Source organism: Lipophrys pholis (assembly GCF_963383615.2).
Source record: "Lipophrys pholis genome assembly, chromosome: 17".
NCBI lineage: Eukaryota > Metazoa > Chordata > Actinopteri > Blenniiformes > Blenniidae > Lipophrys > Lipophrys pholis.
In genome coordinates, this window is record NC_137643.1 from 22,146,114 (window position 1) to 22,160,306 (window position 14,193).

A 14,193-nucleotide genomic window follows, 5' to 3' on the forward strand; every position below is an offset into this window, starting at 1 on the left:
ATTTAAATTAGCATTAGTCTGTATATGTTTGCCACACTTCAGAAACATATGTCAAAGACAATTGTTTCTCTACTGTGGAGTGTCCTTTATATTGTATGCTGCATGCTATAATGTAAAAAAATAAAAAATAGTAATATCTGGCCAACACATACAGACTAATGCTATTTTAAATAATTTAAAATTCAGATGCATGAGTGATAGGACTTGCATTATTCATCACATGAGTCTGACATGTTGATTGAAGGTTTTCATATTTCCGTTATTTCTGAATATTTAAGAGCATATGCTCTTGAGCTGTGATATTAAAGACAGTCGTCTTTTTCTAGGAACATGTCCGCACCATCGCGCCATCTGGACAGACAAAGCTCTATGATGCACTGCAGCATGGAAAGCTTGAGCTGGAGAAAGTCAAGATCAAGTTCCCAGACTGCAGACTTCGTATTCTGTGTCTTACAGATGGAAACGACGTTGGGTAAATTTCCAGTGATATGCTAGTTAGCTTAAAATGCAATAACCAACTTAGACCTCACGAGCAAAAACAATCTTTTTTCTCCCTGGCATTCTGAAAAAAATTACTCCCACATGCCACTAAGAACATGGCTCAACACGATGTAGAACATATGCCAGACCTTTAGGGGGTGCTATGACTCACCAAAAACACAGAAGAAGGCAAGGAGAACACAGAAACGGAGAAGAAGACATGAAGAATACTCCTGCTTCTCCTCGTACTTGAGAAATCCAACATTATCCAACTTATTGAGGTTTTTCACCCACATTAATAAATGACATCATAAATCATTGTGCCGCCATATTGGACGCCCATGGTAGCGGTAAACACAAATAATCACAAGTAAACACTATCATAAAACAGCAGTTAGCAGGAGTGATAAATTAATTTTAAAGTGTGCAAGTATATCAACAAGCCACACATTAATGCTGTACACAGCTATGAGTCATCTGGACGGAGAAAGTAAGCAGAGATATATGGCTAAAGTGAAAAAATTGGCCCTTATCAGTTCCCTCCTGGTATGTTTACGGATGTTGTGAAGTGTGATCTGGTTAGTGTTCCCCAGTTTGAGTATTATTATCTCGACAACTATTCAGCTCATTTGATGATATGAGTGGACATTCGGTGGTATGTGCTTGTATGCACAGTGTTATCAGTGTGTGCATCTGTGTGTGTGTGTGTGTACAGATCCTCCAGCATGCCGACTGGTGTTTGCGCCGATCTAATAAAATCGAACATCATTGTGGATTCAGTTCTTCTGGGAAAGGTGGAGAACACTATTCTCCATGGAATCAGCATTGCAACAGGTGGAGTTTTTCTTGAGACCTTCTAAAGAAAATATACATTGTAGAACACAAAACCAATTTGACGTATTGTATGTCAATTTGAAAAAGAGACAATGACTACAACTCCAAGAAGTTATCAGCAATTAATTTAGAGTACATCATCTTGACCTACTGAAACATTTTCAAGAAGATTCTTCGGTTCTGGTATGTTTCATAAAATCGAAGTGTCAGTGGAGGAGTCGAGGTGAGAGAAACAAGCTTGTGAACCGAGGTTTGCACATTTGAGTCCCACTGCTGACGTCGCCACTGTGGGGTCACCATAACTCCTCATTACTAATAGTATGTGTCGTTAACGGTTACCTATGACTGGGTGGGTTACAGAGAGATTCAGGGAAATAATGTCAGCAGGGACACCATTGAAGTATGCTTCTTTTTCTTCTGTCAATATTGAGTAATCTTGTCTTGTTTTAAAGGGGGCTGCTGTTTCAAACCGGAAACCAGCATCGATGGCCTCAGGCTTTTTGAGATTGAGACTGTTCTTTCTTTGGAAATGAGGAAACTCAAAAATAAAGCTGACCCATCAACCATCACTCGAGTTAGTCAACTACAAATATATTCAAATCAAACAAGCCTTTGGCATTACAACAACATGCTGTATAATATTGTTTTCCCCTATTACAGGCTGTTTTGCAGGGTTTCTTCGCCACTCACGGGTATGATACATTCCCAGAAGTCATTCTACCAAGTCAGATCACAAGTAAAGTGACGTTGACGCACAAGTAAGTCACACAGAGCGAATTCCTCAACTTTTTGAATGTGCCTGTCTCAGTGTGAGTGTGAAAGGATTTATTTCTAGAGTTTGTCGACATACATGTTTCCGTTTCATTTCATATGTAGAGAGTGTTTGAGTGACAGGGACAAGGAAAGAAATGTCAGACTTTTATTATTATAACTGTAAATGCATTGTTCTATGGTGGTATACATACATACTCAATGCTGTGGTTAAAAAAAAAAATCATAAATGGGTGTGTGACAATGTACCATCAATTATTAATATCCTGTGGCAAAAATGAGGACATCTGGCGGTCAACTCCCTCGCTGACTTGGTGGGAGAGTTGGCTGGGCTGGAGCGATGCAATATCATTTCATATCATATCAATATCAGGGGTGCTCTTTGTCTGACACTTTGAAAAGCCTTGAATTAAAAATAGCTGCTCCTCACCTTTAAGTACTTTCCTCTTATTTCCATTGAAAATGCAGTTATTGAAACCAAGGGGTAATGAAAAAACCAGAACATGAAAACCCAGCCTTGTTCCTTAATGAAGTATGTCAATCTACACTACATTTTACAGTCAATACATTGAATTAAAATTTTAAATCATTTACATCAGTGCTCTGAAAAAGAGGATCCAGGAGGCCAAAGATGGTCGTTTCATGGACCGGGACAAACGTATCGTGGAGGAGCTGAAAAGCCTGCACTGTGACCCACATCCTTACTTCACCATCCTTCCATCCGAATCGGACTTCAGTAAGGGCCATGTTTTCAATTGGTTTAGAAGTTAAACTTGTGTTTCACACCATATAATCATAGCTTATATTCATCTCCACGCACTATGTTACCCCGGATAATTACATTTATGCAGTTGGCAGGTTGTAGTGCAGTACGGCTTCATCTGGCTAAATATATTAACAGTCATGGAACAACAGTAAATTTATACATTGATAAATTGTGCATCCCTAAATTCAGCCAACATCAAAGATTAGTCAACTGCTGCATCTTATTTTCTTCTCTTTCAGCATTCTGGAAACTTCTCATGGAGGGACCTCCTGACACCCCCTATGAAAAAGGGGCCTTTGAGTTGTTCTGCCAGTTTGGGCCAGACTACCCAGTGAAGCCACCAACTGTTCGCTTCGTCACACGTGTATCCTGAATAAGTACCATTCATCCATATTATGAAAATGACCTGCTCCCAAATCCAGATCACTACCATTGGAGAGATTACAGGGGGGTGGGGGGTTGGGGGGTGTTGGTGTTTGCCCAGGGCGGAAAACCAGCCAGGCCCGCGACTGATGACATGCACTTAAACTTGTAAAGGACAATTGGTGTCATTACTCGTGCTCTGGCTTTGCTTTCTTCTGACGTAGCCGCTTGACAGCAACCTCACTTCAAATGAGTGCCAAACAAAACCCCATTATGCAAAGATTCAAGCAAGTCTTGGATTAAAATAATTTCATGCACTCGTTAACCCAAAATCCACTCGGGAGCCCCAGAGGGAAGATTGCACATTGGAATGGTGGGTAACAAGGTTCTTGCTCAGGGACCCACTGTGACAGGGTGTCAACTGTGGGGATTGAACCTGTGAACTTCCACTCCCAAGTGCGCCCCTCTAACCTCTAGGCCACCACTGCCCTATGGTTTCTGCATTTGACCCATCCAAGTGACGAGATGGGTGTTGACACAACACCAAAAACAAGCATTACCACAAAACTTAGTTAACTTTTGGGGGTCCGTTTACGCAACACCAGCGTTCTGATCCACTGCATGCCTGACTTTTTTATACCGGCTCCCAAGGAACTTTTCTTTCAAGGTGGCGATTCGCCCCCTGCAGAGACTGCCGGAGGCTATGGAGCTCTGTTACTGCGCATGCGCGTCTCCCCCAGTGGTAAATAGTCCTTCTGCTCATGTGCCAGTAAACAAACATGGCTGACCTGTAGTGGTTTGACTTGCGGTCCGTATTCTAGTTTTATAGTCCATATTGGTAGTTTAATAGTTTAAACGCACCCCAATAGCATCTGATTCGTCATCAGTCCATGAGAATGTTGGGTTCTCTCCATTTTGTTAACGTTTATAGCATATTGCTCTCTGCACACCTATGTATGGTTTCATTACAGAAAAAAGCAACAGCACCCTCCCGTGGCGCTGCATAACAACTACATCATTGTCAATGTGTCCACTGCTGCTGTGTTTTTATTTTTAAACAGATTTTTACTATGACTGTTACTTCCTTCTGCACCAGGTGCCTCCTTTCTTTCCCTCAGCCTTGCTGTAGTTGGTGGATGGAATATTGCCCAGTCCAGCTCAGCCTACAGCCAGTTACCAGCGCTCTGTGGTGCAGCCAATATTTGGCCTGGTGCACTGCGTCGCATGTCCTCCACTTCCTTCCGGTCCTCACCTCGATGCCTGCCTGGGAGACTTTTGGATCCTTAGACTTCCTGTTTGGTAGCAACTCCCTCGGGCAGCCTTGAAGTCCTCGCTGATTCTGTTGAAGGGGAAGTCACTTTGTTCGTGGTGCCATAGACGTGAATGCTGCTTAAACTTCTTGGGAGTGACGACCAACTTCGGAGGTGCCAGCTTATCCTTCTCTCAAGCCTCTGGACTGTAGACAGTGAAAATTCATAAAGCAGCAAAGGCCAAAGTATCCTGGGTAGGATTCCATGCTGATATATCCAGGCTTTTAATTTTCCAGGTAAACCATATCTGTCTGCAGTCTTCAACCAGCCCTCCAGCTTCTCATTGGTTGCGTTGATGGAGGCAGCATCCTTCAGAGAGCAGTTGAAAGTTTTCCTGAGGCTCTGTATTGGTTTTCCAGTCACTGATGTGATCTGGATACCGTTAAGAGTGAAGAGGAATTGGTCAGTAACATTCCCTGTCTTCAGTACCAAGGACCTGGTTTTTGCTGGTTTGAAGGTCATCCGGGCCCAAGTGAATAGGTTCTCCAAGCCCTTTAGGATCCACCTGCCTCCTGGGACTGACAAGGTTGTTACTGTCAAGTCATGTGAGATTACATTTGTTTTGAATATTTTCCTGACCGCCTCAGTGTTATCAGGCTTACAGCAGCGGCAAAGAGCCCGATAATCATACTGTAGGCAAAGTCCCTCAGGCTTCTTTGAATTCTGTTCAGTGTACATTGTTTATTGTGTTACACCACCATCCATAAGTTGGCTCTTGGAGAGCATTAGAGAGGGCACTGATCAGGACCTATCAAAGGCCCAACAGCCTAAAGAGTTCCGAAGAGATCCACAAAATTGAGGACATCAGCGATTTGCCAGGAGCGACTACAAGAGGGAAAAATCAATTTTTACTGGAGGCTTGGAGTCAACTATTGAAGCATCGACAGCTTGATTGTTGGAAAAAGTGTGTAGAAGTGACACATGTTTGGGTAGACAGAGGTAGAGTCATAATTTTTTTGTATGTACCTGCATCAAGCTGGTTGATGTGTGACACGTGGGCAGTCAGTCCTGTATTGTTACTGTTCTTAGCAGAGGTTCCCAAATACGCTTTTCAACCTACATTTCTTATCGTTTGATCTGGCAAATCAAATCATACAAACTCTGTGAGTGAGGTCGATTGAGAGGAGCTTTCCACTGCTTTTAGAAGAAACAGCCATTCCAACACACCGCATCTGAGACTTTATACAACACAAGCTAAGATGCTTCCAAGTTAAACTCTCACAGAACTGAAATGTCGATACAGCAGGTTTTATCACTAACTATCTCTTCCACTTTTTATCGGACTGATATTTTCTTAACATGTGAAGATATACCACTGCAACATTAACAGTGTGGGTCGCATCTGCCACAACATATTTGACCGTAATTGGAACGCCCAGTATACAATGAGAGACATCCTGGATGCTGTCTTTGGACTGCTGATCAGTCCTGAGCCTGAAGATCCACTGGACAGGTAAGATTAGAAGACTCAAACATACTCATGTTACCAATACATCTTCAGACTAACATGGCCAATTGTTGATTACAACTGACTTTTCCAGCAACATACGTTTCATCAATGTACCTACCAACATCCAACATCTAACATCTAGACATCTGGAATTTTCCCCAATATCTGATGACCATTCTGATTAATTCTAATCTTCCACATTTTCACACAAAAAAAAAGACGAAATCACTTTGCCACAACAGAAGACAAAAAGAAACATGAATGTCATGTTGAATGAAGTGAAAACTCTCAACACAGAACACACTAAGGTTTTAAGCATCACCATGTTCAATAGACAAGACTAGAGGTCTGTGCTACGAAGCAGGATTAACAAACTCGGGATATCTCTTCGCTATCTGGATTGAAATACCCAGACATGCGCAATCCGTGATACGCAGTACTGCGAAGCGAGTTAACGACACGGTAATTCAACCCAGGGTTTTCCAATTGAGATCAATGCCCGTTCACATAAAAGGGTTGGTGGTTCCAACATCCCCCCCGATAAGAAGTGAACCAGTTCGTTGTACGGATAACTGTGGCTAGATCCCGGAAGTTCCCTCCATAAGAGAAAGTACCGCTTCCTGCTGCTCCTCAGATGCTTTATAAATACAAGAAGCTTAGGTATTACGCCGCTACGTGAATACATACTACAGAAGAAATCCAATAATGGACTGAAACGTTTAAAGCATGTTAAAAACCAAGTATCACACTTCTGAAGAGAATTTCATCCATTACTCTTTATGTGATTATTCCTGGTTGTTCAAGTGTTATGATTATGTAAACAGGCTCAAAGTATACACCGCTACTTCAGAAAGTCTTCAGAGTTATAAACAATGTTAAACTCAGTCACACTTACAGGGGTGCAGGTTCCCTGAATTAAAAATCAATAACCATCAATAATGGGTTCAATTTCTGAGACTCTTTTACTGCTTACAAAAAAGGCAATTTTTTCACGATAAAAGTTTTAATTGTTGCTGTTATCTTTGTTTATGGCAGCATTCTGGCTGAGGAATACCTGACCAACCGTGAGACCTATCAAAAGGCAGCAGAAAAACACACAGAGGAAACTGCAGGGGAGTCTGTGGATGAGAAGGAGAAGGTAAACGAATGGCAGTATTTTAAAGCCAGGTTGAGAAAATCTTACACTTCAGAGGAAATATTGGAATTTTTAGGGTCAATTCACTGAATTGAATCTCTAACCACATCTAATCAGAATCACAATACTTTACAGTTTTTTGCAATTGTTTACACACTAAAATGAAAATTTCCACACAATTTGCGAAATTCTACTCCAAGGAGCAAAACACCTCCAGAGATTTATACGACATTACACACAATGGTTTGTAAAACTCTACACACATTTTCACACCTTAGACACAGAGAAGGTTTGTGAGGTTACTTCCTTGTCATTACAAAGCCTCAGATTGCCAATGGCCACACAAATGAACACATTGGATAATCATCACATCCACCAGGTGAGGACAAAACACATGTGCTAATTTGAAAACGCAGCACTCAGGTGAGCTATAAAAGGCAGCAGGTGAGTTCACCTGTCTTCAACAAAAATGGAAGGAGCGAGAAGAAGAGTGAGAATGAGAGGGGGCGCTCACAGAGGAGATGAAGGAGGTAGAGGTTGAGGAGGAGGCCCAGGTAGAGGAAGAGGAGAAGGGGGTGGAGGTAGAGGCCCAGGTAGAGGAAGAGGAGTAGAAGGAGGTAGAGGAGGAGGCCCAGGTAGAGGAGGAGGAGAAGAAGGAGGTAGAGGAGGAGGCCCAGGTAGAGGAAGAGGAGAAGAAGGAGGTAGAGGAGGAGGCCCAGGTAGAGGAAGAGGAGAAGAAAGAGGTAGAGGAGGAGGCCCAGGTAGAGGAAGAGGTGAAGAAGGAGGTAGAGGAGGAGGCCCAGGTAGAGGAAGATAAGAAAGAGGTAGAAGAGGAGGCCCAGGTAGAGGAAGAGAAGAAAGAGGCAGAGGAGGAGGCCCAGGTAGAGGAAGAGAATAAAGAGGTAGTGGAGGAGGCCCAGGTAGAGGAAGAGAATAAAGAGGTAGTGGAGGAGGCCCAGGTACAGGAAGAGGAGAAGAAAGACGTAGAGGAGGAGGAGATGAAATGAAAACTAAAAGCATTTTCACAAATATGTGTGTATGTTTTGACTGATCTCTGTCATTTTGCAAACAATCTAGGAATTTTGCAAATTGAGTGTGGTGTACCGGAACCCGGAAAAAACCCCTGTAATTGCTGAATCTTTGTTCCTGTTAATCTGTCAACAATTGACAAGTAGGGAATGTATGATGTCTCTGATTTGTAGAAACTTCTGGAGCCTGTGACGGAGACAGTACCGCCTCATCTCATCTGTCCACTGTCCAAGAAGTTGTTTGTTGATCCTGTGAAAACTAAAGATGGAAGGGTGTATGAACGGAAAGAAATCGAAAAACACCTGACAAAGTGAGTTCATTGTTGCATTTATCTTTCTTGAGATACATTCCCTTTGTATGAAAAATGTCTCTGGTACACATCAGTAACCAAAAGTACTGCTTCCAAATCCAAACCTGTTCAATGGTTCAGTCACAGTAATGAGGCCATTCAACCTGGTCAAAGGCTTTATGTGCATCCAAGGACAAGACTAATGTACCTTGAGTCCCAGCATGTTTTCATTAAATCGTGTTACGATGCCTCATGATTAAGAATGACAGCCTGGCAGGGCCGCGGGGATAATTGATGAAGTGCTTGTTTATCAGGCTGACTGTCACTTTAAGCCCCGTTTCCACAGTGCCCCTTTGTACCGGTGCCGGTCAGGTGGGGGTTGACTATCCGTAACCAGACCCGTATCAGTGCCGCGTTTCCATTACACGGGGAACGGTTTGAAATGTAGGCGGGGTTATGAACGGTTGCGTAATCATGCAGGATGTGACGCCATAACGGGAGGACATTTTCAAAAAAGTTTCCTGATTGCTGCAGAAGAACTGATTGGAAATGGCTGCTTGCTGGGAGAACAGCGGTTGTCACGGACCAATGAGCAGACGGCAGTGTTGAAGCTCCTCCCCCTCATATCCGGCACATTGTGCCTGGTACCCCAAGTGGAGGGGTAGGGAGAAATGGTTACCAATGGTACCAGTTGGTAACGGTTCTGAGTCAGTGGAAAAGCACAACAACCAGTTCCGACCTGACCCGTACCGGCACTAAGGGGCACTGTGGAAACGGGGCTTTAGTGAGCATCTTCCTATCAAAGTTCTGAAAGACAACTGGTCTGGACATGCCTGGGTTTTCAAAATGAGACAAATATCAGCCTCACACGACGTTTTTTATAATGCTGAGCGTTTAATATCATTCTTTGATTATATGGGCTCAAATTTTCAAAAGGACCCGAATCCACCCGGCCCCACTGCCTTGCCTGATAGAAAACACTTTCTTTGCCAAAATAGTTTCTTCTGATCCAAGGTCCTCTCTGGCATCTTCACTTAAGACTGGCATGTTAAGGATCAATGATCGGAGGAAGATTCAATAGTCCAGACTCCACAGTGGATGTCACTGGAGGAGGCCGCTGACAGAGACCTGCCATTGAGGCACAAAGTCCCCCCAAAAAAACAAAAGAGTCCAAAATGAAAAACTTAAGATAACAAACAAAAAAACACAAAATTTACAAAGGAACTCTGGAAAGGAAGGAACACTGAGAACACAGACAAACGCAGGGAGCGCATGGAGCGCAAAGAAGGAAACCACAGGAACCCAGAGACCTCCCAGCAACAGACGGACCGGAACCAACAAGATACACAACAGAAGCCCAATAAAGACCACAAGCAGCCTCCAAATATTAACCACGGTTCCCAATTTTAGTAAGTTGCTTAGCACTTGCACTTACTCAACATCTGGAAGTGGACAGGTGGAGAGCCTTTATAGATGTATAGATATAGTTTAAATCAAGTCAAGTCAAGTCAGCTTTATTTATACAGCACTTTAAAACAGTTGTGGCTGAGGCCAAAGTGCTTTACAATAAAAGACAAAATAAAAAAGTACAGTAAAGAGTAAAGAGTAAAAACAGTGAAATACAATAAACAAACAATAGATTGACAACAATAAAACCAGGGACAGAGTCTCAAACATGGTTAAAAGCCAAGGAATAGAAGTGGGTTTTAAGAATAGTTTTAAAAGTGGACAGTGAGGGGGATTGTCTGACGGGCAGTGGTAGCTCATTCCACAACAGAGGGGCTGCAACAGAAAAGGCCCTGTCCCCTCTGAGCTTTCGTTTGGACCTCGGTACCTCCAGAAGAAGCTGATCAGCTGACCGGAGGCACCGAGCAGGGGTGTAGGGGTGGAGCAGCTCAGAGAGGTAGGGCGGGGCAAGACCATTCAGAGATTTAAAAACAAATAAAAGAATCTTAAAACAAATTCTAAAATGCACAGGCAGCCAGTGGAGGGACGCCAGAACGGGTGTTATGTGCTCCCTCTTACCTGCTCCAGGTAGAAGGCGGGCTGCAGCGTTCTGAACTAACTGGAGACGAGCGAGGGAGGACTGGCAGACTCCAACATAAAGTGCGTTACAGTAATCCAGCCGGGATGTAATAAAAGCATGGATTACTGTTTCAAAGTGCTGCTGTGCCAGAATGGTCTTTACCTTTGCAAGCCTTCTGAGGTGGAAGAAGCTGGACTTTACCACTGCCCTAATCTGAGAGTCCAATTTAAAATCACTGTCCATTCTAAAACCTAGGTTCAAAACCACTGGCTTCACATGCGGAGCCAGGGGACCCAGGTCAAAAAGATGGGGTTTACAGGAGCCACTGGGCCCGAACACCATCACCTCAGTTTTGTTTTCATTAAAACTTAAAATGTTAAAAGCCATCCAGGTTTTAATGTCCTCAAGGCATGGCAGGAGAGGAGACAGTGAGGGGGCATCTTTCTTATTAAGTGGGACATAAATCTGGCTGTCGTCCGCATAACAGTGAAAAGAGATGCCGTGTCTCCTGAGCACAGAGCTTAGTGGGATGAGGTACAGGGAAATAAACAGGGGCCCTAGAATTGAGCCTTGTGGAACCCCATATGTGAGAGGAGCAGAGGAGGATTCAGAGCCAGCAAGGCTAACACACATGGTTCTGTCTGCCAGATAGGATTTCAACCAGGCCAGAGCAGTATCACCTCCTTCTACCAAATTAGAATTGCTGGGATCTGGCATACGTCAGAAACCTGAAAAACATCTGGATTGTCGACGCTTGAACTGTAAATATTGAAAAAAGTTAGAGGTAATGAGTCTTTGACATGGTTCGAATTTCCAATCCAATTTTTTTTAAAGAAGAGGTAATAAACACGACTCCTCACTGGTGCTGCTTAGTTTAAATGTGCCCACCGGAGAGGCATACGCAAAAACACGTCTAGAACCAACACCGGCGCACGAGCACTGAATTCAACGCCAGTCTGGACTGGTGGAGAAGAGTCATTCAATAATATATATATATTCATTCAATATAAATAATGTTATTTGTTCCCCAAACAATATTTGGACTGCAAACTCTCGGACCAATACTGCAGTTAAAATAGGGATGTGACGTGGCGATACTTCCTGCATCACATAGAATTTACTCCTTTTCTCGAATTTCTGGGTTTGTGCTTCCCAGTGAGATTTTCTGTCTGCGTGGTTTCAATTTAGTATTCATGACACGTCAATCTTTCTCCTTGCCTCATCTTTTTTTTTGAAAACTGTCCCATTAATCTATTTACAGGCGCAGATATGATCCATTTGCTGAACCAAAGAAGCTTCTCAGAAGAACCGATCTGAAGCCAGACCGAAACATGAAGAGAATGGTGAAGGAATACCGGTCCAGTCAAATTCAGGAAACCTGGGTGTAGCAAAACTTCGGACCGGATCTACTCTGCGCCACCGATATTATTCTTACGTCATATTTGAAGATCATCAAACTCCTATAATTCATTCACTGGGTCATAATCACATTTAAATGTTTTAGAAAAGATTTTCTGAGTAAACTTTCTATTTCTCTTCACAAAAATATGTATTTTTCCACTTATTATTTTAATTAATATTCAAGATTGATAAATTCACAACAATCTAATCTGTCTTTTTATAGTCACACACTTTGATGAGTTTATTTACGCACGTTTGAAATATTCAGATTTTCACTGGATTAACAGTGAATGCTGATCAGAGTGAAAGTAACGACACGTAATTGTAAAATCAACACCAAATGTTGTTTTTTAATGCGACGGTGCTGTTTTGATCACTTTTTATGATTGTATGTTTTGTATGTATACGATATATAAGTGTGATAAGATATTTTCACTTAACAGAGATAACAGGTTTTTAATTTTCTGTGAAGTAAGCATGTACCGATCCGATCGGTAGATATCGGATCGGGGCCGATATTAGTGATTTGTGAGTGATCGGGAATCGGCAAATCCAGCCGATCACCCCGCCGATCTAAAAAAAAATTTAAAATAAAAAACTTTTTCACATCAGCTGCCGTAAAGCGAGCCCCGTTTGCGACCTGCCGTAAACTGAGGTTAGCAGCCTAAAGCCATTGAGAGGATAAAATGTCAGCAGTCTGGAGGTATTTTAATGTTTACAACCAAACCAGTCCAGCGGCCAGTTGGACTATTTGCTTCACCACAGTCCCGAGAGGTGGAGCACCAGAGCTTCACCACAGTCCCGAGAGGTGGAGCACCAGAGCTTCGTTTAACACAACTAATCTGATAAAACATCTAAAAAGTAAACATGCGGCGGAGTACGCTCAGCAAAGACGATCATCCGTGGACAAAGAGATGACGTAATCGCCCCCCCTCCTCCCCCCACCGCGGTCCGCTACGTCACCTAATAACCACAACAATCAGGGACTAGAAGCTCCGGTCGAGCTGCAGAAGCTAGAAGCAGGCGGAGCGGGGCCATAGACCTATAAAACTAGAGTTATACACAGTGATTTATGTGCAGAAGTCTACTTCTAAATTTCTATGTGGTCTGTCTTCTTCTGCGTTTTTGTTGTGTTTGTCACAGCGCCCCCTAAAGGCAATTGGGAATTGGGTTCTTCTGATTGGTTTTACTGAATACTGTTTATGTTGTAGTTTTTTTTTTATAGTTTATATGTTAGTCAAACTGATTCACTGGGTTTCATTTTTAATGTTTTGTATTTGCCACAAAATCCAGGTGAAGTTGTTTCAATAAGTTCTTAAGTCATTCTGAGAAGAATTTTGATTCAATAAACGAGTTTTACAATAATTTCTAGCGAAACAAAGCTTCTGCCAATAGAGCTTTTAGCTTCAGACATCTTAGTTGCTCCAGAAATAGACTATTGAGTATCTTTGCAATAGCAATGTAAGTATCGGATTGGGAAAGTATTGGTGTCGGCCGATACTCATTTCTGAAAAATCGGATCGGTATCGGGGGCAAAAAAGTGTGATGGGGATATCCCTACTATGAAGATTGTTTTGTGTGACTCTGAGCTCTACATTCTGTATATCAGGCTAGACTGACTAAACAGGGGAGAACCTGAAAAACAATCCCCTTACGACAGGCTTCAAGATCTGAGTTACATTTCACTGCCATTTTAGGTGAAAAACCTACTTTTGTTAATGAATCTGAAGACACACTTACATAATGCAAAAAAATCTTGAAGTCAAAAACGCGAAATTTCTAATCACAGATCTGCGTGTGCAAATTTTACGAATGTTAGCTCAGTTGTAAAGTTGAAAAGTTTCACTAAGGCCCCGTTTACACGACGACGAATTCGAGTGTATCCGCAAAACTTTCTTCACTTTTGGGGGGTCCGTTTACACGGCACCAGTTTACTGTATCTGCAAAGTTTTTAATCCGGCTCCCAAGGTGGAAAGATTCTTTCAGGGGGCAAATCCCTCCTGCAGAGACTGATGGAGGCTACAGAGCCTGTTACTGCGCATGTACATCTCTCCTCCTCCCTCCTGCTCATTCAGTTGGAAACAAACATGGCCGCCGTGTAGTGGTACGACCCGCGGTCCATATTCTAGTTTTATCGTCCAGATCAGTAGTTTAATAGTTGAGATTCACCCCGAAATCATCCGATGTGTCATCAGTCCATAGGGATGTCGGGTGCTCTCCATTTTCCTCACGTTTATAGTGATTTGTTCTCTGCAGACGTCTGTGTAGTTTCATAACAAAATCGCCCTCCAGTGGCCCGGCATACGAACGACATAGTTGTCTCTGTGTCCGCTGCTGCA

At 42.7% G+C, this 14,193-nt stretch overlaps 1 protein-coding gene across 1 annotated transcript in view; it reads left to right on the forward strand.

Moving 5' to 3' along the window:
* The window catches only part of LOC308122968 (uncharacterized protein), a gene marked incomplete at its 5' end in the record, with an annotated part of 44,248 nt that extends 31,020 nt beyond the window's left edge, over window positions 1-13,228 (forward strand). Inside the window, 10 exons of the mRNA XM_080485151.1 lie at window positions 327-472; window positions 1,196-1,314; window positions 1,767-1,888; window positions 1,975-2,072; window positions 2,685-2,821; window positions 3,091-3,215; window positions 5,832-5,977; window positions 7,010-7,112; window positions 8,312-8,448; window positions 11,715-13,228. Coding sequence (XP_080341277.1) covers window positions 327-472; window positions 1,196-1,314; window positions 1,767-1,888; window positions 1,975-2,072; window positions 2,685-2,821; window positions 3,091-3,215; window positions 5,832-5,977; window positions 7,010-7,112; window positions 8,312-8,448; window positions 11,715-11,841 — 1,260 coding nt within the window. The 3' untranslated portion in view covers window positions 11,842-13,228. The remainder of the gene's footprint in view (window positions 1-326; window positions 473-1,195; window positions 1,315-1,766; window positions 1,889-1,974; window positions 2,073-2,684; window positions 2,822-3,090; window positions 3,216-5,831; window positions 5,978-7,009; window positions 7,113-8,311; window positions 8,449-11,714) is intronic.
* Window positions 13,229-14,193: the final 965 nt, after the last annotated feature.